The sequence below is a fragment of the Rhinolophus ferrumequinum genome, chromosome 5 (assembly GCF_004115265.2).
Source record: "Rhinolophus ferrumequinum isolate MPI-CBG mRhiFer1 chromosome 5, mRhiFer1_v1.p, whole genome shotgun sequence".
NCBI classification, from domain to species: Eukaryota; Metazoa; Chordata; class Mammalia; order Chiroptera; family Rhinolophidae; genus Rhinolophus; species Rhinolophus ferrumequinum.
In genome coordinates, this window is record NC_046288.1 from 22,449,481 (window position 1) to 22,473,294 (window position 23,814).

Genomic DNA, 23,814 nt, shown 5'->3' on the forward strand with positions numbered 1-23,814 from the left:
AAAGTGATTTTACAATCTTGATCATCCTATGATTTAGTCTTTTAGTAATATAAACATTTCATCTTAGGAAGCTTGGAAGCGAGAACTAAAAATGTCTAATGTTTCAGAAATTATGGTATATTTGCCTTCTCTCCCCACTCCTGTGGGTATATTTATAGGATGTGAGGACACTGAGCGTAAAGAACTGGTCTCTGGATTTTGAATCCTAATTCCCATACACCCTATTGTGTACCCTTTGAAAATACACCTAACCTTATGGAGCTTTAGTTACTTTATTTTTTTAATGGGAAGCAGTGTTTTCCTCACATGGTGCTTCTTCATATTAAAAAAATAACCATTTTTATTAATCTGATCTCCAGTTTTCTAATGTGTTCATTCCTATTTATATTTGAAGGATTGTTTAAAAACTAGAAATTCAGGAAGATAAATGCTTGATTTCTTTCTCTTTTCCTATATTTTTTCTAGTTTATTGTAATGCTTGCTATGATAGGCTTTTGAGACTTTTTGGAATAATTTTGAAGTGATGCTTACAAAATTCAGTGTTTGTCATTTAACTACCAAGTCTATGTTTCATGCTTGTGAAAGAAAGAAAAACACTGTTTTATAAATCTCCCTCTATATTTGTGAGCACCTGAAATTCTTTATAAGTATAAAGCATTCCTCAGTCCAACACAATTTCAACACCAGGACCAATGTGATATTTTGCAAGCTGAAAAATGTCTTTTGACTTGTTGATGTCTTCCTGACAATTGCTTTATCAATTTTACATTAAATTAATTTTTCCTAATGTGTCTTCTAAATGTTATGTATGATAATGGTATTATAGTTACTTTTTAAAGAAGTCTTATATTATGCAGATCCATACTCAAATAATTTACTGATGAAATTATATGATGTCTGGGATTTCCTTCAACATATTCTGGGATGGGGAAGGAGGCATGGGCGGACGGAGATGAAACAATATACATCCTTAATTTACCATTGATGAAGTTGGGTGAGAGGCGTGTGTAGGGCTGGAAAGCTTCCCCTTCTTCCTGTCTGGGTTCTCTGGCTGGTCGAGTAATCAAGTTGACATTAGACAGATTAACAGTTCTAAAAGAAATTTGATTTTTTTTATGTACAGGGACCCCTTAAAAATATGAGACTCAAAAAAGTGACCATAGCAGGAAGCTTTTATACCTTTTAGACAAAGAAACCATACATTTGTGAAGAATTGACAAGACGTAGGGGTTTGGGCTTAGGTAGTAAATGAGTGAAAAAATAATGGGTTTGTTTATTCAGCTTTCTTGGCCCTGAATTCCCTGTATTTGGTGATAAGGATGACTTCTACCTTCCTGGTACAGGGAGGTATGTTTCCCATGAGAGGTTTATTTCCTGCTTTTAATGGGACAAAGAAGGGTCAGATAATTCTGTTTGCATCTTGCTCTTTCTTAAGTAACTTTAATTTAAAATAATCAATAGGCCAAAGTGGCGTATTTTGGGATGGCATATTCTGTTCCCCTTCACGTGGATTCTTTATCTTTTCCTTTTTTGTACAGTTTTGAATTTTTAAATTGTTTTTTTAATTGTAGTTTTGCTCACCCTCAAGTTGTGGTGCCCTACTCCCTGTTCCTCTTGCTCATCTGATCTGTAGTCATCCACTTACAATGTTCCCTCTGTGCCCCATGCGTGCCATAGCCTTTCACGGGACAGCCACTTGCTGTTTCCTCAGTGTCAGCGTCCTCCTGTGCTGTTCTTTCGTCATGTCCCTTACCTCAGCTGGGTGCTATCATCGTGCTCTTCTCTATCATCTCCATCCAGATCACATCATACTCCACTATAATTGCTTAATCTGGCATTGCTCAATGGAAGGATTATATTATCCTATTCATATGGTTTTGTTAATACTGGTCACAGAGTGGGAGGGGCTACTGAAGAAATATTTGCTGAATGAAATACACGCACACACAAAAAATAAATAAAATAAAATAAGAAAGTTACCATTGCTTCATGTTACTCTGTCTATTTTTGTGTGTGTGGTAAGTAATATCCACTGGGCAGGAGCCCATCAGTGACCTTTGCTTCTCCATCAATGACTTTATATCCTCAATAAATCAAGCATGTAGTTGTTTCTCAGCTACTGCATATTTTACTAACTTCACTGAAAATACGTATGAGTAATATGATGTAGGGGGAAAGGAAACCAGAGTGAAAGATAGGTATCAAATTGGCAACTTGATAACTCCTTTCTTTGATGATTACTTTTGATTGGTGTTTACATCGTCACCTGAAAGCTGCCTTTATAAATGGCAGATGGTTATAGTCAGAGTGGGATTTGAAGACAAAAAAGCAAACTGTTATAAATGCTAGGCACACCCAATTTTCAGTCAGCACAAACACCACATTGACCTCTGGTATTTTTTTATCAGTAGTTGAGATTATTTTCAACAAGGAAATACACTTTTTACTTTTATTTTTGAGGCAGGCTTAGCTACTTTCAAAGTATTAGAAAAACTTAGAAAAAATCCATATGCCATTCTTAAATGTAGTCTAATATAGGTTCTCACATTCCACATGGAATCATTATTGTAGTAGAGCAGAGAGGAGTGGAGATGTAACTTGCAATCATCCTAAAGATTGTAAAAGGAAAATGACATTATTAAAAACCCCAGGAGCAAAAATGTGAGATCTATTTTATTGTTTTTAAAGGAGGGGAAGTGTCATATCTCTAGAGGAAATAATCAAGATCAGAAGTTGAAATTCTAAAGCAAACAAACAAAACAGAGACATAAAATCTGCCTGGAGGGACGCAAACTATTAAACTTGTTTACAGTATATATAGAAAATGAAGAATATTTGGGTTGAAAAATGGTGTAACTGGAGAAACCAATGAGAACTTGAGGATAGTAAAATCTGTTTTTACTTTATGAAGAAAGTTGTATGCATATCTTTGTATTTTATTTATGTGTTCTTTAGTCATTGGTCACATTATTAACTTTCAATGAATATATAAATTTGAAATAAATGTGTTAGGAAAAGCATCCAATACCAGCACATTTTGTTCTTTTATTCTTAGTTATTAAAATTAAATTTGGGCCCTTATCTATACTTTTAACTTTCAAGTCTCCTATAAAAGTCAGATTGTCTTCTCTTGAACTGTTCAAATACAGTTCATGGAAATTAAGTTAGGCCTTTTTTGATAACTGTATTTAAGACTACAATCTGTGCCCCGCCCCCAATCTAGATCCCCTTTAGTCTGTTCTAAAATGTTTCCATTGCCCTTGGCATCTGGCACAGATGATACTATTGATGTATTTATTGTGTTAATTGCTTACTCACTGCTGCCCCCTGCATCAGGATGTGGGTCATCCTGCATTTTGTTGGTGTGATGTATGCCAACCATCTAGACAGGCACCTGTCATGTATGTATCAGGCATTCAAGAAATACTAATTGATGAATTAATGAATGAAATAATTTATAATAACAAAACAGTAATAATAATAATAATAGCTAAAAATTCTTAGTACTTTACTACTGTGTTTCCCCGAAAATAAGACCTAGCCAGACCATCAGCTCTAATGCGTCTTTTGGAGCAAAAATTAATGTAAGACCCGGTCTTATATTATATCATACCCGGTATTATATTATACCTGGTATTATATTGTATTATATTACATTACATTACTTTTTACACGGTCTTATAGTAAAATAAGACTGGGTCATATATTAATTTTTGCTCCAAAAGACACATTAGAGCTGATGGTCCGGCTAGGTCTTATTTTCGGGGAAACACGGTATGTACCAAGCTCTGCTTTAATTACTACATATGTATAAATATATGTTGAGTGTTCAAAACATCCTTATGAGGTCAGTGCTATTATAAGCCCTGTTATACAAATGAGGAAATTGAGGCACGTGGAAGTTGAACAGCTTGATAGTTGTTGCTAATAATTTATATGGCTAATATATAGCTAAGAAGTTGCAGAGTTCAGGTATCAACACAGGCAATCCTGTTCCCCAGGCCCGATCTTACCTATTTTGCTAAACTGCTTTTAGTTTTCAGACAAAGCCTAGTAGAAGGAAATATGTACACAGTTTCATAAGCAAATGACTCTAAACCTTTTTAATGTGTGAACACAACTGAAAATCATGCTCCACACACTTGAAAATTATGGCTTACTAAGCAAGGCTTTAGAGGGAAGAGAAGATGAGGGCTGTGGGCAGTTTTCTGCAGACTCACTATTCTTCCCTTTTCTTACTTTCCTGACATCACTGTTGACAATCACCACCTGATTTGACTTTTGAAAGTCATCAATTTCTGATGTGAGTTTGCTCATTCTGAGATGTAGGATTGAGACTGTAAGCTATCAAATGTCTTTTTCCCTCCAAATTCTATGGTTATAAGAATGTATTTCTGTGCTCTGATGTTTAAGTAAAGTATTGACAGGAGAGAGAGAAAGAGAGAGAGAAAAGACTTGCTGGTCCAAGTCTTTTCTATATTTGAACTTTAGTAGAAATTGCACATGATTCCTCAATGAAATAGAAATTGAATGAAAGTTGAAAAAGAGATTGCAGGTAGAAAAATAATGGCTTTTCCAAAATCCATAATGGCCTTTGGGTGTTTGCTCTAGTGCTGAGCTGTATTGACCAGCAGCTCACTTACGATTCCAACATCTTTGGCATACCTGACACTGGACAGTCTACATAGATCATTTATTTTTCTCCTTCTCTCTCAACGCGGATGAACTATATAACTTCTTACCCACACTCTCTGTTTCATCTTTCTATATTCTCTTGAGGAGATCGTTCCTTTCCCAGATTTCACAATCATCTTAGTCTTAGTATTAATTATGTCAAAATATGATCAACCCTGATTTAACTACACTACCACCTGAAAATAAAATCTTCATGATGTTGGAAATCTTCATGCACTCCTAATGAAAAGGAAAATGGTACAGCTTCTTTGGAAATCAGACTGACAGATTCTCAAAAGTTTACACATAGAGTCACTACATGACTCAGAAATTCCACTGCTGGATATATGTATACACCAGGGGTGCCAAAAAAAGGTATACAAGTGGACACGTTGGTCAATGTTGCTCAAGCAGTAAGTAGTTTGCCATAATCAGAAGTGTCTGGATGCTGATGGTAAACACTTTGAGCGCCTCTTGTGATTGCAGAAGTCAAATGTGACTTGTATTCATCTTTTGTTATCAGTATATATTGAGTATTACAATTTTAGTACAGTTTTCCTTCCTTAAAATGTGTATACAATTTTTTGGCACCGTGTATGTGTGTTCAAGAAAAATAAAGACATATATTGACACAAAAAATAGTATATTAAGGATCAGGGAAGCATTTTTCAAAATAGTAAAAAAAGTGGAAATGATCTCAAATATCCAGCAACTGATGAAAGATACATAAAATGTGGCAAGTATGTACAGAGGAATACTATTTGTCAACAAAAGGGAGTAAAGTACTGATTCACGGTGCCACATGTATGAGCTTTGAAATATTATATTGAGTGAAGGTAACTGATCACAAAAAAGTATGTATTTGTATAATTCCATTTATATGAAATGTCCAGAATAGGTAAATCTATGGAGATGGAAAATAGATGAGTGGTTGCCTACAGCTGGGGTGGATTGGGAGGAAATGGCAAGTGACTACTGATGAGCTTTGGATTTTGCGCGCGTGTGTGGTGATGAAAAGTGGCTCAAATTGATTGTGGTGGTTGCACAAATCTATAATTATGCTAGAAACCATTTAATTCTGTGCTTGAAAGGGGTGAATTTTATACGTAAATTATATATCAATGTAAATAAATAACATATATACATACACATACATACATACATGCATACATATATGACATCGCCATGAAAATGTATCATTTACCTAGACTAAAAATTAAATAAAAACTGATCCATAACCTACCCAACCATTTCCTTATTGCCATTGTGATTTTGGATCCTTTAGCAAAACCAAGAAGCTGTTATTTTTCACTTCCTTTATAATTTTTTGAAATTCTTTTATAAATCTATCATTAAGCATTGTTTATTCTTTGTAAGTACTTTGGTGGAACTTAAAGTAAAATGTCAGATATAGCAGCACCAGGAAACTCTATGCCCTAAATTGCATCTATAAAATCAATCTTTAAAATTCAAATGCTGCGGCACAAAAGTATTAAATACATAGTATATAAAATAATTCTCAACCTGAATATGAGAGTATATAGGTGAATCTTAACCTGGGAGTACATTTCATATAAGAAATAAAGATCACAGAAAATATAACTAATGTTATTATCAGTGTATCTAGCACTAAGTAGCTAGGAAGGTCAAAGTTAATAACTAATAATTCCAACAGTAACCATCAAAAAAGTTCAATGAAAGTTATCAAGACAATTAAAAAATTTTATCTGGCACGGTGAAGCTAGCTAACTTAAAATAAACAATGAAATATTCCTATAACCAAAATATAGAAAACTTCAAAAAATGATTAATTCCTGTTTATTAAAAAGCAATTCAAACGCAGATTCATTCAAAAAACATGAAGACAAAATATTTTAAATATTTATTCTTCAAATTAATTTATAGAATTAATGTATTTCTAGTCAAAAATCTCTATGATTTTTTTGCTTTAATATTCAGAAAAAAATGAAATGAAATTCAAGAGGAAAAATAAGCAAATATATATCTTTTGAATTTGGAAAAATAAGGGCAAACATAGAAGCAATAATCACATATTTGGATATACAAACCTTTTGTAAGACAGTAGATCCTGGTGGAAAATGTGATGAATGAGAACACATATGTTTCCTCAGAGTATTCTTGTCAAATCTTTAAAAATAATATGTGTTTGCCGTGCTTTAATCTCCCTAAGGTCTTTTTGAACTGATTACATTTTTGTTGACCATTATTCACCATAAAGTCTGAGAGAAATATTTATGGAACTTATTATTTTAACTGGAGTTTAGTTTATTACTATTATTGTGCGGTAATTCTTAATGGGGGGGGAGGTGGAACTTTGAGAGTCATTGTTTTATTTTGTTCTGTGTTTTTCAAACTGTTTTTTCTCCCCATGTTCCTTGATGAAGAGCGATTACTTCACTGAAAATCATTGCCTTAGTTAAGCACAGATTAAAATAGGTTTTATTACCTTTTATGTGTTTTTGTGGAGATAAATATGTGAGTACCACTGATCTAAGGTAAAGTGGAAATCTTTTTTAAGAATAATGCAGTCAATGAACGCCATAATTTGTAGTGTTTATTCTGTAGATCAGAAATCTCAGCCACCTTACTGAAATCCATTACTGCATTTTGACCTTCCCTGAGGCTCAGAGTTTCAGTCAGTTCCTACCCTGGTGGCTTTCCCTGCCACATCTCATCCTGCAGTTTGCTAGCTTTCTCCTTGGACAGAGAATGATTATTATGGCAAACCAAGTTCAAGGCTTGACTGTCAATAATCCCTGTCCCATTTTACTGTGTCTTTGATATTATTATTCCCCTTAGGGACGTACTTGTATACACTGTGATCTCCTACTGCCTACAGTATCCTCGTTGAGTATTCTTGAATTACATGCTTATCGCAAGACCAGAGGCAAATGTGGCATTTACAAGGACTCTGTTTCAACCTGAATGCAAGGCTGTTAGTTCCAAAAGCAGCACTTGTCAGAGTGTAATCACTAAAATCTACACTTTTTTTTTCACGTTTAGTATACTAAGAACTTTGAGAAAAATATTATGATATAGATGAAAACACTAGATTTGGAGTCAAAATACCACTGGTCTTGCTATTTATTAGCTTCATGTGTTTGAGCCAGTTGCTCAATCTGCGCTACTTGTTTCTTTGATTTAAAAATCTGTATATATTAACAAGGTACCTACCTTTAAATCTTCAGAGTGATGCTGGTTGTATTAAAGGAGACGATGTACATATGAGTGCATGGCATTTACATTATTTGTAGTGAAAGCCATGTTCCTTGATTAGACATGAAATCAATATTTTATATACTGAGGTTATTTTGAACCAATACAAAGTGAAAGATTCTTATTTTCACTTACATGATCAATAAAATTTCAAACCAATTCATTTGTAATGACATGGGACCTTAAAAACAAAAATGTTTCTGCAACCAAGTATGCAACACAGGTAAAAACGTCAGGTGTTTTTATAATTAAAATATTCTGAAGTTTTTAATAAGCGATATTACACATGGACTGCTAACAGTGCACAATCACTGTCTTATTTCCCTTATAATAGTGCATTTAGTATTCCACTGAAACATGACCAGTGAATGCACAATATTCTTAGTTACCATTATGAGGGGCTGTGTATATTACAGCTGCTCCACTGTGACTGCTGTTAGCTAGAAAAATGCTGGGAGCAACAGCAGCTACTATCAACAGGGAGCCATATTAATTATTTGAAATGTGCCTCATAAGAGGAATCAGCAGAGTTTATTGCAAGTCGAATATTACTTGAAACGGGAAGGTTACTCTAACTGTTATCATAATCTATGTATCATTAACTTTCCTTGTTTAGGAAAAGAGATTAACAGCCCTGTAAATTGGTATAGTAAATGTGTAAAATATAACTGCATATTCCCATTGTAAGAAGAAGGTGGTGGGTCCTCCACCTCCACAGAAACCTTTACAGAAAGCAGCTTTAGAAAGTGAACTGACTCTGTAATGATGCTCTCTTGCCTTAAAATCCTAATTGCTTACTGGATCATCAGGATACAAACTATAGCTGCTTGGAGCATTAGAAGATTCTTTTGTTTTGTAAGCTAGGAATTTTTTCAGTCAGCATCTCAGCCTTCAAGTCAGCTTTAATAATTTACTCGTAAGACAGGAAGTATATCACAAATACGTATGTATTGCTTTTTAAGGACTAGAGAATGAATTCATCTACCTGCTTTTTATGTTGTGGTTTCTTATTGCTTTTCCATCAAATACAATAAGCAGGTAGGAGTAGTTTTCTATTCAAGTGATGTAAGTAAATCAAAAAAATAAAAGTTAATCAGGGTTATAAAATTATCTAAATAAGTGCTGCTCAAACTGTTGTCTGACATGGATGCCAGTCTGCAGCCTATTTCTTACTGACCTGCAATGAATAAGTGCAGGAATTGAGCGTGTGGTATATGAACCAAAAACAACAACAGAACAAGGCAAACAAATGAGAAACAAAAACTCATAGACACAGACAATAGTTTAGTGGTTACCAGAGGGGGGAGGAGGGTGGTAGATGAGGGTAAAGGGGATCAAATATATGGTGATGGAAGGAGAACTGACTCTGGGTGGTGAACACACAATGGGATTTATAGATGATGTAATACAGAATTGTACACCTGAAATCTATGTAACTTTACTAAAAATTGTCACCCTAATAAACTTTAATTTAAAAAAGAAAGAAAGAAAAGAAACACAGCAAACTGATGAAGTATTTAAAACCTAACACTTAAAAATCGAGAATGGTATTTTGTATGACTTTGGTTTTAGTTTTTCCTTCACTTTTCCTGTAAATCATTTTAATTGTACTTTTTAAAGTGTCACTCCACAATAAAATTATAATTTAACAACAACCCCTTCTCACCCAGGCTATAAGAATATTCAATTGGTTGATACTTGGATGACAGATAATGTTTTTGTGTTTGGCTAGATCTGTCTACACCCTATAATGGCTATTAATTCAGTGTGGTGAGAGATAATGTAACATCCTAAAACAAACAAACAAAATAAATGCAAGGGCATAACTACAATGTCTTTCTAACATTTATTTTTGGGTCCACAGGGCAGGCACACCATGGACAGGTATCTTACATCTCTCCACCAATTCACCTTGACTCTGAGCTAGAAAGACCCCCTGTTAAAGGTGAGTTGTTATTTTCTTTTTTTCTTAATGTAAAGAAAGAGGAGCTCTATTCATTCCTTGATGAAAACAATTAATTAAATTAAAGATGGTTGTAAATATGTTTTTTAAAATGCAGTGCTTGTTTAAAAAGCAGGGGGAAATAGTATGTAAGACATCTGATGGGAAGAATGAGTCTTATTTATAACAGGTTACCAAATAACCATTATTTTTTTATTGGAACTTTCTTCCTCCATTGTCTTATTTTTTGATAAATTAAGATATCTTAATCAAAGTCATAGCAATAGATTTATTTCCTTACAAATTTATATGTTGTTATTATTCTAAAAAGTCATTTTAGTATTAATATTATTTAGTTTTAAAATGTATAGATTAAAATTATGTATTTTAAATTGGTGCCACTGTTTAAATTAAAGATATTTTCAAAAAACAAGTCATACAAAATAAAAGTTAAAAGTAACATTTATAATTGCATAATCTAAATACAGAATTTGTCTTTCTGCTTTTAAGAAATACTTATTAATGATTTTCAAAATGTTTTATAATGTTGAAAGCAGATGTAATATAGACATGTCTTTTAATTTTATAAATACCAAGTATCCTAGCATTAACTTTTCAGTTTGAAGTAATGCAGTATATTTTCTTACACCGTCAAAGTACTAATTACTTGATACAATAGCAGGCGTTGGGTCTGACTTTTATGAGCATGGTTTCTATACACGCTATTTCTTCTGTGAGAAGTCTCTTACCTTTTCTTTTCTACCCATTAAGTTTTTACCAGTGTTTCAGGGCTCTTCTTTATCCTCAATTCCTCTGTTCAGCTTTCCCTGACTGTGAACTACCGTGTTTCCCTGAAATAAGACCTAGTCAGACAATCAGCTCTAATTCTTTTTTTGGAGCAAAAATTAATATAAGACCCGGTCTTATATTATATTATATAAGACCCGGTCTTATAGTAAAACAAGACCTGGTAATATATTTACATTATATTATATTATGCATATATATATATATATATATATACACACACATATATAAATTATATCATACAGATATACATATATAATAATATAATATACATTATGTTATACATGTGTATATATATATATATATATATATATTAATTTGGGGACAAAAATTAATATAAACCCGGTCTTCTTTTACTGTAAGACCGGCTCTTATATTAATTTTTGTTTCAAAAGACATATTAGAGCTGATGGTCTGGCTAGGTCATATTTTAGGGGAAACATGGTAGGGAAGAACAAAGTGAATGCCTTTGTTCTCCAAAGTCCCGTGCTTGCCTCAGTTTTTACACCCAAGACATTGCGTTTTAGTTTTCAGTGTGCATGCTTCCCTTTCTCTTATGCAAGGTCCTTGAGGGCAGAGAAGGTCATAATTATTATTTCTCTTCCAACCACTGCTCTCTGCTTGGCACGGAGTAGGCACTCATACAATGATTTCTAAGTGACCATAATTGAAGGTGACAATGTAGATTATGAAGGATGCGTACTCGTTTCTCAAGGACGAAAGGTAACAGGGACAATAAGGGAATCCCACTCGAAGCGGAAGCAGAATGAACAAAAATATGGATATGTGAAAGTTGTGATATTTTTAAGGATATGTGCTGGGTGCACAGTAAAATGGAGCAGTTCTAGTAGAAGAGACTAGAAAGATGTAATGAGGCAGATTGTGAAGGATTCTGTACCACATGCCGAGGAGTTTGTACTATTTTTATCCTGGAAAAAAAAGTCATGAAATACTTTTTAATGAAAAAAAAAATTCCTAAGTCAATGGAATGTTACATTGTAACATTATCAGCTCTTGATATGAGAAAAATATATCTGAAGTCAGTGTAGATGATGAGAGATTGGCAGACGGAGGCTGTTTCAGTAATAGAAGTAAAAGATGACTGGAAAATTAGTTAGGAATGTGTCAGCAGCAATGAAATGTTTTAAAGAGACATGGAATTTAACTGTCCAGAACAGGGAAAGGATCAGAAATGCCTCTAAAGTTCGTATGTTGATTAACAGCTTGGATGCTTATGACATAATCCCTCACCATGAGGAATACGTGAATTTTAAATTGATGCATTATTTTAGATATCTTAATTCTTAGTAAAATGTTATTCCTACCGAAGATGGAGGCGTACTTATGCAAGTTGGTGACTTAAATATAATTCAGCTCTTCAGACACGATCCTAGTATGATTTGGGAAGAGTACTGTAGGTCTTGTATAGGGTAGTGGAACATTCCACTCCAAAAGTTACTGGCTTTAAACAAGAAACATTTATTATATTTCTAAGACTTTTTTGAGTCACATGTGTGCTGACTTGGCTGAGGGTAGATGTTTAGTAGTTAGCAAGCTGGGTGGTTTTGCAGGAGAGGGAACTCTCATGTATGATAGTGAACTTGATGTCATGTGGGGTGATTGATGGCAATATGACTCTCAATATCACGCAGACTAGTACAAAATCATTCCCACTGTGACGGGATTTCCAGTAATATGTAAGCAAGTCCCAAAGTTCAGGTGTTTTTTAAGACTCTGCTTGTATGGTGTTTGCTATGTCCAACCGGCCAAAGCAAGTCAGCCAACCTTAGACATAAGAGGGCAAAAAGAAATTTCATCTTTTAATGGAGGAATGACAATCCAAAGGACCGTGAATACAGGAAAGAGAGGAATTTGGGCCATAGTTAGGCAGATAGAGAGTAAAATAAGTTTAGAATGAAATAAGGCAAAAATTGATAAAATGAAAGGATTTAGAGCTATTAAACTTAACCTTGGAAATTCTAGTCCTTTCTTATTTTTTGTTTCCTCGGCTCTTACACAGGAGATCAGAAATAAGAACTTCCTAGTGTCTTTGTGAGGATTAGGGATAATACAGAATAGAGTCTGGCATCTGGTAGGCCCTAGATAAAATGTGGTTATCACTATGTACTTTTGGGTTCATTGCTGGGGTTGGAGTATGTGAAGAAATTGGGCTTTAAAGCCAGGCAGACCTGTATGACCTGAGGCACCTTCTGTCTGTCATCTGTAAAACAAGGATAATAGTGCTAGCATGTCAAGCTTACTAAGATGGTTAAGTGAAATAGTTAGTGTCAAGTTCCTGGAAGATACTTGACATAAACGAGACCCTGAAAAGTTGGTAGGTAGGTGAGACTAACTAAAAGCTTTGGTTTAAAATGGCATCATCTTAGTAAAGTGTACTGTTGGCATTAAACTGGATAAGAATGAATTACTAGAATGCAACAGTCATGTCTGCTTGACACCTGCCTCAAATTACCCTCTCTGCCTTAAAACGATTGCCTTGATAACTTCTATTTCTCATATCATCCCTCCACATACAGTGACCCAGAGACCCTCCAAAACATCTCTGTGATTAATGCAATTGCAACTGTAGTCACTAGCTCATGAGCCACAGTCCTGCAGTTTTCAAAAAGAGGACATTTAATTAGATAAAGAAGTTTGTATTAATCACCAAATTAACAGCAAAACATCATGTGTGTTTTTCTTAATCTAAAGTTTTATTTACAAACAAATATTGAAAATGAGACCGAGTTGGCATAATAATATCATTACTTTGGAACCACAAAGTATTGCCTTTCCACTTCAACTATCAGCCCTCATCTTCATTCACTATTTTTAATTGTACTGTAAATTGTTTTTGATATTTATACGCAGTCAAATTATACAAGTGAACTATACTATACCTATATCTATTTATGTAAATCTATGTCTATTTGTGTATATCAATATATATACACATACAGAGAGAGTACATCTCGTATATAAGTTTCTATTTTAACGAATACAAATGAAACAAATTAGTTTATTTAAATAAGTTGGAATTGTATCTCCAGTAATTGTTTTTTTGTGTGCGACCATACAGCAATATCCTTTGAAACACCTGAAAACTAACATTGGCTAACCATTTTAGCTTTACTTTTTTATACTTTTCTGCTATAATTTTATACATATGAGAATATAAGAGATATGTCCAGATATTTCTCTTCCCTCGATAACCATAGCTCTCTCTGTTTTCCTTCTTGTCTACTGTTTTCAGAATTATTGCTTTATAGATTACTGCCTTGTATATTCTACAGACTTGATCATGTTTTTTATAGGAAAACCATACTGAATTTCCTGATATTCATCAAGCTAGTAATACAAAACAACAACATTTAAAAATGTATTAATGTAGTTATCAATATTAGCACAATATTGTCAATGGAAAATATGCACTATCATAAAATAACATATCATATTGCTTCAGATATTTTACCATTTTATTCTGTTCTCATATGAAATATTTTGTATTATTTGGCACTTTTTTTTTAAATAGTATTGTACTTTGAGTATTTCAGACAGTGAATTAATTAATGATAACTTTGGAATTGTGTTTTAAAACCCTATTTTAAACAACAAACAATTGTTCAGAATATATACACATATAGATGCAGATATGTAGATATCACAATTTCATTCCTGTTTTTTTTTGTTTTTTTTTTTGCCCCCTCAAATTTGATATCACCTGTGAATCATTTTGGTTATAATTCACACGTCACCATCCTACCTTCTTTCTATTCATTTATTTCAGTTTTGCACATTTTTTAGGGAAAAATGTTTTGTCATAATGTAGTTTCCCTTTGGTATTGTGCATTTTAATTGTAACTAACGTGTTCTTAGTAATCATATGGAAAATGTAGTAGCAAGTTACCAAATAGCCTTGAGTAAAATGTTATAAACTGCATTTCAAACTAGCCAAAGTATATCAATTCAGTGACACTTATTCACTGATGAGTAATTTCAGAGATTCTGTTCTTTAAATCTAATATGATCATACATGGCATTTGGTCACATAATTTATACTTACGATGACTTTATATGCATTCTTCAATTTATAGATTTTATTACTGGATAGGGTTGTAAATTCCAATAGTTTACTGGTGTGTTAATGTCACAATACATTACAAGGTAATTAACCAGAGCTGCCACTATAAATAGAAAAATAGTCACAGCCCTTACTATAAACTACTTAATAAAAGTAAGATCCTGAATCAGCATTCACCATTATAGTAATTTTTCTTGCCATACGCCTCATTAATCAGGACTTTAAAAAAAAATCTTCATCTAGAACCACTATTATGCTTAAACGTTTCATTATTAAATTAAGTTTGTTATAATTTTGTAGTTAATTTAATGGGATTGATTATATATTTCTGTATGCAAATAAGTCCTCCATGCTTTTCAGATGTATTTCCCAATTTTATATATTATAATCGGAAATGAAAGACTGCTTTGGTAATTTTGGTAACAGATTTGTAAATGAGCACGTTGGAGTATTTATCAGGACTTATTAAGAGTTGCAGTTGTGACTTTTTCTGTCAGACTTATTTTGCTTAGCATAGTAATCTCAAGATCCATTCATGTTGTCTTAAATGGCAGTATTACATATTTTCTTATGTCTGAGTAGTATTCCATTGTGTATACATACCACATTTTCTTTATCCAATCATCTATCAAAGGACACTTTGGTTGTTTCCATGTCTTGGCCACCATAAATAATACTGCAGTGAACATTGGGCTACATATATCTTTATAGATAAATGTTTTCAATTTTTTTGGATAGAAACCCAGGAGAGGGATTGCTGGGTCATATAGTAATTCTATTCTTCATTTTTTAAGGAACTTCCATGCTGTTTTCTATAGCAGCTGCACCAATTTACATTCCCATTAGCAATGTCTGAGGGTTCCTTTTTCTTCATAGCCTCTCCAACACTTGTTATTATTTGTCTTGTTGATGATAGCCATTCTAGCATTGTCACCCCAGTGAATTTAATTAAAAAAAAAAAAGAATTGTAGTTACAATAAAAAGATGCGTAATTAAAATAAAGCAAAATAAAATTCAGAAGAATTAATTAACTATATTAACTATATTAAATGGAAAAAAAAAAGGCGCAGTTGTGAAGGTTATGTGCCCTCACCAACTATTCTTTCTTCACCAGCCTTTATTTTGCCTCCTCACTACTCACATGAAAAATATTCTACGCCATAACATGTCTATATTAGTTAGAGTCAGAATCACTCAATAAAGGTAGTTGAGGGATAGTTACTCATCAGAATCCTGAACAGAGGCTTACATTATTTGACAATTAAATGCACCTGTTGGGGCATGCCCTTCAGGTGAAACTTGGATATTTTGTTTTTGGCTTTCTTTTGTTTCATTGTTTCCCTATACAATTTGGTGACAGCCTTAGAGGTCAATTATAGAACCCAACAACCCAATTTAGGAATTCTGTTTACATCACCGGGGATTCAAATTAGATAATTTCCTGTCAGTAACCAACAAAAGACATTAACTTCTGGAAAATATCCTCCATTTATATTACTAAGGATGATATTTTAAATGTTCTGCTACATAAAAATTTGACAATTACCAGATACACTCCATCTTCCAGTATGATAAACCATTAGTAATAAAGCTGGTGAATACAACATTGTATTTATTTAATATATTTTATATAATCTTTCTTTAGAGAGTCTTATATTTAATCAGAAGTCTAACACTAAATACTAGTTTGTGCATTTGCTTGTTGACAGTACAATTTATACTCAGAAAAAAAGCTAAAATATTTGTGCACAGTTGAAAAACTGCATTTATTTTTAAGTTTTTTTCTATAATAAATTCAGTAATATAAACATGGCACATAATCAATGAACTAGAATCATGCCAGGCATTAAGTTTCATGTACAAATTGAATTACATTCAGCAAATCCACACATTGAAAATATTTATTAAAGTACAAAATAAACAGATGGTCCTGTCTGATTCATCTGTATTAAAAATAGGAAAAATAGGTTATAGCCAAAGATTTAGCATCCCAAATTAAAGACATTAGTACATGATATTATCTAGTGAAATGTAAAAACATTTGAAATTGATTAAAATAAAATAGGAACAAGACATCTGACATTCTTATTGAGGAGTTTCCAGGCCTGTCCTTTAATATTCATAATAGTGTTTTTCTTACTTATCTGGTTAGCAGACATTATATGGTAGAACATAAATCCCTAGCTTTAGCCGTCCTTAATCCAAAGGAATAAAAAGGAAACTTGCATATAAAGAGCGCTTTGACCATGTTAAATAAACACCCCTTTCCTACACTTGTAAATGCCAAACATTTTTTCTGTGTTTCAAGTACACTGTTTAAAGTACTCCTACGATATAGAGGAAGAGAGTATAACTTGTTAATATAAATCCTAGACACCACTCCATTTATTATGTATGTTTTATCAGACACAGGAAAAATATTTTATATACATTATCACATTTAGTCTTACAGGGATCCTATGACGTTTTCATTCAGATTTGTTGATCATTATATTTATATCATCAGGCATACTACTCTAAAGCTATATAGTAATAATTGATTTTCAGCTGAATTTAACTGAAGTTAAATTCCAAAGTTATGGTAAAATGTACTTTTTATTCAATATTATTAGGAATAAGTATGAGGGTTTTGTAATTTATAACATACTTTCCAAATATGTATATGTATATTGTTTAAAAGCCAACCTTTATCGTTTGAAATAACACACTTCTATAGGCCCCTTGTGGTATGTAATTCATATGCTGAGAATAATTATTCCAAAGAGTAGTGTGATCTGGTAGTTTTTCACATTAGGTTCTTAGCTTGTGTTGGCCGTCTGTCAGTGAGCCTGAATGAGAAGGGAGATGGTTCCACACTTGCCGATGGAATGATATTCTCAGTATTCAAATGGCGTAAAATAGTTACTGTTGTGATCTGAACATTCTTCTTCAGAATCGATGTGGCTGATGGCAGACCAAAGATAATGATCCTTGACTTGAATATTATGGTTCCTCCGTGGAGCTGTTGCTTAAGACAAGGCAAAGTCCCCGAAACTAGGATGTCTCTAAGTAGCTATGACCAGGGGTCAGTTCTCAGAAATTCAAACCTCCCACCTCCCCCAGCTCCCTCTGTCCATTCCTAATAATAGTCTCCGGGACAGACTTCTCTTTGTCTTATTTTGTCTTTAATCTCATTCAGAAAAATGGGACTATAGCCACTTTATCTTGTTCAGAGAGAAACTATTTAATATTGTCCAAATGTCACAACTTTTTACAGGGAGATATTGCTAGTCAGTAATAATAACAATAGCTAACATTTATTATGCAAATTAACTTTAAATCATGTCCAGATTAAAAATTATCTATATGACTCTCTCTATCCCAATTCTTGAAGAGAGCCCATTATAATACTCTTCAGATATTCCAATGCATACCTACCTTTTTTGAGTGGAGATGGTATGAACACAAAGTATTTAAACTTTACATTTATGCCTGGCTCTATTTTAAGCACTTGACATGGATTGTTGTTTCATTAAGTTCCTGAATTCCATGAAACATATAGTATTGTTATTGTAATTTTGTGAATAAATAAACTGAGATATATGTTTTGGTTTGTTTTTAACTTCATATAGGTCAGACAAGTATTAAGTATTAGAGCTAGGATTCAAACTTAGGCACCTCTAAAAATCTGCTATGACAGTTTTTCACCTATACAAAAGGAATGGTAACTTACTTTCCAAAACAATATACTATTGCAAGTAATTAATACTGAAATATGTTATCAGCAAGGGATGGTGGGGGAAAGTATCCATAATATAGTATTTTTAGGAAAATCCCTTACCGTCTTCATAATCCATTTTAAGAATACTATATGATATACATAGTATAAAAACTTATGTACTATTTATTACCTAGTGGCAAATAAGTGTTTGCTGTGTCTGCTGTCTTCTTTTATAAGATAGAATGTCTTTGTTCTATGGCAAATAAGTGTTTGCTGTGTCTGCTGTCTTCTTTTATAAGATAGAATGTCTTTGTTCTACTGCTAGTCTGTTATCTTTTACTCTTTTCATTAAATGTCTACTGTTTGTCTCAATAGAGGTTTCTAAAATCATACCGTAAAAAAAATAAGTCAGGCATACTGGTACCATTTTACAAAGTGTATACAAATTAATCTTTTAAATTTTGTTTGTTTTATTTGTGACAAAATACCATATTTTGTGTTTTTTAAATTCTCTCCTAAAAAAGTTATTGCTTATGTAATTACCAGAAAATAATTTTATACCTGTGTACTAAAAATTATTTATCTTGCCAAAAAAAAAAATTGTAATACTCAATATATACTGATAACAAAAGATGACTATAAGTCACGTTTGGCTTCTGCAATTGCAAAAGGTGCTCAAAGTGGTTGTCATCAGCGTCCAGACACTTCTGATTATGGTGAACTTGAGCAACGTTGACCAAAGTGTCCACTTGTATATGTTTTTTGGGTACCTCTAGCAGTTAATATAAGTCAAATTAATTTTGATATGACTATACTATAGAGTGCCTACTATGTGCTCTGCACTCTACAGGAGACTGTCAATAATACATTGAAATACAAGACAGAAAAGATATTTGCCCTTATGGACTTCAACTGGTAGTAGGGAGGTGAGCAATAGATCAATTATGGATTAAACAATCAGTATTATAAATAGGTTATGATTAGAGGTATAAAGAAGATATGTCAGGTGGATGATCAAGGAGAACCACTCCAGGGAGATGACTATTGAGCTGACCTGTGAGAATAACAATGAGTTGGCCATGATTGAAGTTGAAGGATAGTATAATCAAAGGCCCTAAAGCAGAAAAGTCATGGTGTGTCAGTTTATTTGTTCATTTAGCAGATACTGCTTAGGGCCTCATGTGTGCCCGGCCTTGATGGACTTGTGCAGTTTAGAAGTCTGTCAACATTTCTGTTTTCATGAAACATACACTCTAAATAGGGGAAAGAAATGACAAATCAACAAAATACTAAACAAATATATGGACATGATAATTTCTGGAACATAATGACAGGGTGGGGGAGATGAGTACTGGGGATATAGTCAGAGTATTTAGGCAGGATTGAGATCATACAGGGCTTTTTCAAAGAAAAAACAGAGTGGGACAGTGGTCAAAGTGGTAAAAACAGATTTTTTTCCCAAAGAGACCTCAGTATAGAATAAGCATCAACTCTGAATATAGCATGGACAAGTGGGAATTTATAGGCAAGCAACAGAGTGGGGATCATTAGAAAATTGCTAAGAATATTACTAAATCAAGGGTTAAGGACATTCAGGAACTGACATGATAAGATTCTTGCTATACACAGGCCTTATGATCACATGCCACCTAGGAGATTCTGGAGGATGAGGAAGCCTATCAGATCAGGAAGGCTATCACATGTTGAGGGTGGGGGCTTCTGGGTAAACCACCTTGGCAGGATTCTTGCTAAAATTGGATTTTACAAGGAATTGTACAGCTGGACCCAGGAAAAGGTTCAGGAGCCTAATCAAAGTTTGGTCAAGCAAAGAATCTTTGTCAGCCATGTAGGCAATGAAAGCAGTTGAGGTTTTATTTTAAGAGCTGTGAGGATCCCTGAAGGGTTTTTTACACAGAGTAATACATAATCTGATTTCGATTTTTTGAAGATGACTCTAGCTACAGGCAGAATGGAGAATGGCTCAGAGAGGGGTAAATCCAATCCTAGCAGTGTGGCCTTTTCTTTACAATTTCATTTACAGAATTCCCTCCTGCCACTTAAATTCTCTGAAGATTCTCTTTCCTTCTTTCCCCTCCATTTTCCACATGACTGGCCTCCATGACTTCTCTGATCCAGTAGTAGCAGAAGAATTTGGAAACAGGCAAATTCAAATCACTGTGGGACTAAGTTCTGAGCCCTTTAGAAGCAAGACCTGAGGGAATACATGCCTGGATTCCAGTAAATCCCCTGGAGTTCCTCCAGTCCCTGCAGGGAGTGGAAGAATGTGACCTGCTAACAGATAACCAATGAAAAGACTGCATTTGCTGAGTCCATAAGGATCAGATTTTCATGCTAGGCACACTGAATATTGATCGTGTTAAAACAAGAATAGTTTTAGATGTGGCTGGTGATTGTGAGGCAGTTACTCTGTTGATCAGGTTAGTCTGTACTGCCTCTGGAATTGGGCGAGGTGTCAGTGTCCACAGTTGACAGGGTGTGAACTGGAAAGAAAGACACTGACTAAAGGACTTTTAGCTCAGATTGTAACACATCTTTATGTACCAAGCCTAGGGAAACCACAAAGGGCTTCAGGCACAGAGGGTATTAATACAACTCTTACATAGAAATGTGGGCTCCAGTGTTCGGGATGGATTGAGAGCCCAGAGAATTAGTAGGTTATTCAAGAAAGGGTTCTTGAGAGTACAAACTAAAAGGCAGTAGCAATGGGAATAAAGAAGACCTGGTGGATTCATAGACACTGCAGGTAAAGCACAAACGGTCTGGTGATTGGTTGGATATGTTGAGAGAGAAATCAAACAAAATTCCTTGATTTCTAATTTGGATAATTTGGGTAGATATTGATATGGTTCTGGAACTCAGGAGTAATTCATGTTCAAACTAAAAAAGGTATCCAGTATTAATTCTTTGAAAAATACATGTAACATGAAATATGATTGCATATTGTTTCCTTTCAGTCTATGAGAGCGATAAATAACAATTGCAGGGGTGTCTGAGACCTTTAGCCTTTTACAAGTAATTGAATTGACCCTTTTGTCTTCAGGTCGTTAGTTATTTCGAGATGTAATTTATTTAGAAAGGTATGACTAGTGGATGTACGTGATACTGAGTCTGATAAAGTTCTTTTCTGGAACCTGAGAGGCATGCCTGCCAGACTTTATTTAGCTGTTAATGAATGAATAAATGAAGTCAAGGCCATAGCGTAAACAACCATGCCTGCTTACCCAATGGTCCATGCCTTTCCTTTGTTGCACTATTTTGAAATGAACTTCTTCATTTCAAATATGTGTGTTCATTTGAGAGGGGCACCTCAGGGCACACTTGTTTGTTAGATAAAACCATTCTTGAAGACAGAATACAGAGCATACAGGCTGCACCACAAGCAAGCACATAAAACCTGGTATACCAGCTGGAAAATGTGTTAGGCTTGTACTTCTGATTTCTTAAATTTAAAAAAAAAAAAAGCAGGTATTCAAGTTTTGCTTCTGTTGTTTTTCCCAGCTGTATAAAAATGTGATATTGATATCTTACAGGAAACGGGTTTTTAAAAGTAAATCCTCAGTTTTAAACTTTTCCCCCTAAATAAAAGGCCATATATATATATATATATATATATATATATATATATATATGGCTATATATATATGCCCAGCTAAAATATGTTCTGATGAGTTTAAATGCATATGAACTGTTTACTCTGGAGAATTTCTTAATTGAGTACTTCATTTTTCACTTTTTGGAAATGTGTACTTTGAAAACATTGGTGAAATTTGCTGTTTCCCACCTGGCCCCAGCAACAGCTAGAGCCTGGACCATTTCCGAAGGCCTACACTTTATGCAGCACTAATGTAAAGCAAATTCCATGCTAAAAGCTACCTGCCTGCCCCTCTTCTGTTAAACTATCTAAGGTAAAAGGAAGAACGTAATTTATTTAAGCTCCCATTATTTCCCTTGTTCTCCTCTTCCCTTTTTATTCCTAGTACTCTAAAACTATTACTAGTGGTCATGCTCTTAACTTTGAAATATTTATAGAAAAAAGATTTGTTTTATATGAGCAGATGGGCCGGTTCTAAGACAAGCTGCTGTATTAATAAACATGTGTGGTGCTTTATCAGCAAAGAAGCCTATTTTGACATTTCTTCTGGATGATTTGTATAGCCTATCACTATCACACCTGGTACAGGGACAATAAATGGGCACTTAATAGTCAAGCAGTGTGTGAACACCTTCCATTATAACTTCATTATGTCAGATATAATCATCTATTACTAAATGTCAGGCACTTAATTTATGATCGGTTGCCCTATGGAATTAGTAGCCATACAAATGAATGGTCCATTCATGTCACTTGTACAGTAAATTTCCTTCTCCCAATATCGGCCCCTTGGAATTAAACACATGGAATTAAATCAATATCTTTTGGGATTTTAGAACACAAGATGTTTTGTTTATATTTATGAAATTTAAGAAGAGGGCAAATGTGAATCACATATGATATACAATTTCATATGTTAATGCACACATCTATTTAAAGCAATAATGCAGTCCTTTAGTTACCTTAGAACTTAAGTTTGATTTTGGTAAAGTGACAATGCTCTTTGGGGGGAAGAAAACTCCCTAGAGATGTGCTGTACAACAATGTGCATATAGTTAACACTACTGTACTGTAAATTTAAAAATTTATGAAAGCAGATTTCTTACGTCTTTTTCTGTTTTTTTTTTTTTTCCCCCCCCGCAATAATAAAAAATAACCACTCCTGCCTTGGACAACATAAACAAATACGTATTCAGCCATGGCACTATCAACAAGATATGTACAAGAGAGAGAGTAAAAAGAAAAAAACTTCTTGGGAGAGAGGAGCTGAAGGCAATAAAAAGACAGGGAATTAGTATTTTGTAGACTTTCAGAGTTAATGTTGCTTACTGGAATCTTCAGAATCTTCTGGCCCTTTCTTTAGACTTAAGAACATACAGACAGAACTTCATTATATGTATTTTCAAGGTCACTATTAGAGAGAGCTTCAGTTCTTGTGAAGATTTGCGATTGAAATTACTATCTATGAGAAAGTTCCTTTCAGAGATGTCTCAACTGCTTTCTATTGAGGACACAAGGACGGCAGGGGTTGGTAAGATCCACTCTTTGGGAAAAGAAATCTCAAAGACTCTTTAGCAATCAATAAAGCTATCGGACCTTCCAGATTAGAAGGAGACTGAATGTTACAGACAGAAAAATAATAACAAACTGATAGTAGAGGTGGGTGCTGTGAGAGTGAATCTACATTAGTATCAACACCATAGCATGATTGTTTTACCATTTGAAGGTGTGGAACTGCCCAAAAGAAGGTTCTGTGTGTC

At 33.9% G+C, this 23,814-nt stretch overlaps 1 protein-coding gene across 14 annotated transcripts in view; it reads left to right on the top strand.

Annotated features, from left to right (window-relative positions):
* ADGRL3 (adhesion G protein-coupled receptor L3) overlaps nucleotides 1–23,814 on the top strand; it is a 747,432-nt gene that overhangs the window by 506,885 nt on the left and 216,733 nt on the right. For all 14 annotated transcript variants that reach the window (XM_033106169.1, XM_033106171.1, XM_033106175.1 and 11 more), the window contains one exon: nucleotides 9,776–9,856. In XM_033106169.1, the coding sequence (XP_032962060.1) occupies nucleotides 9,776–9,856 (81 nt within the window). The remainder of the gene's footprint in view (nucleotides 1–9,775; nucleotides 9,857–23,814) is intronic.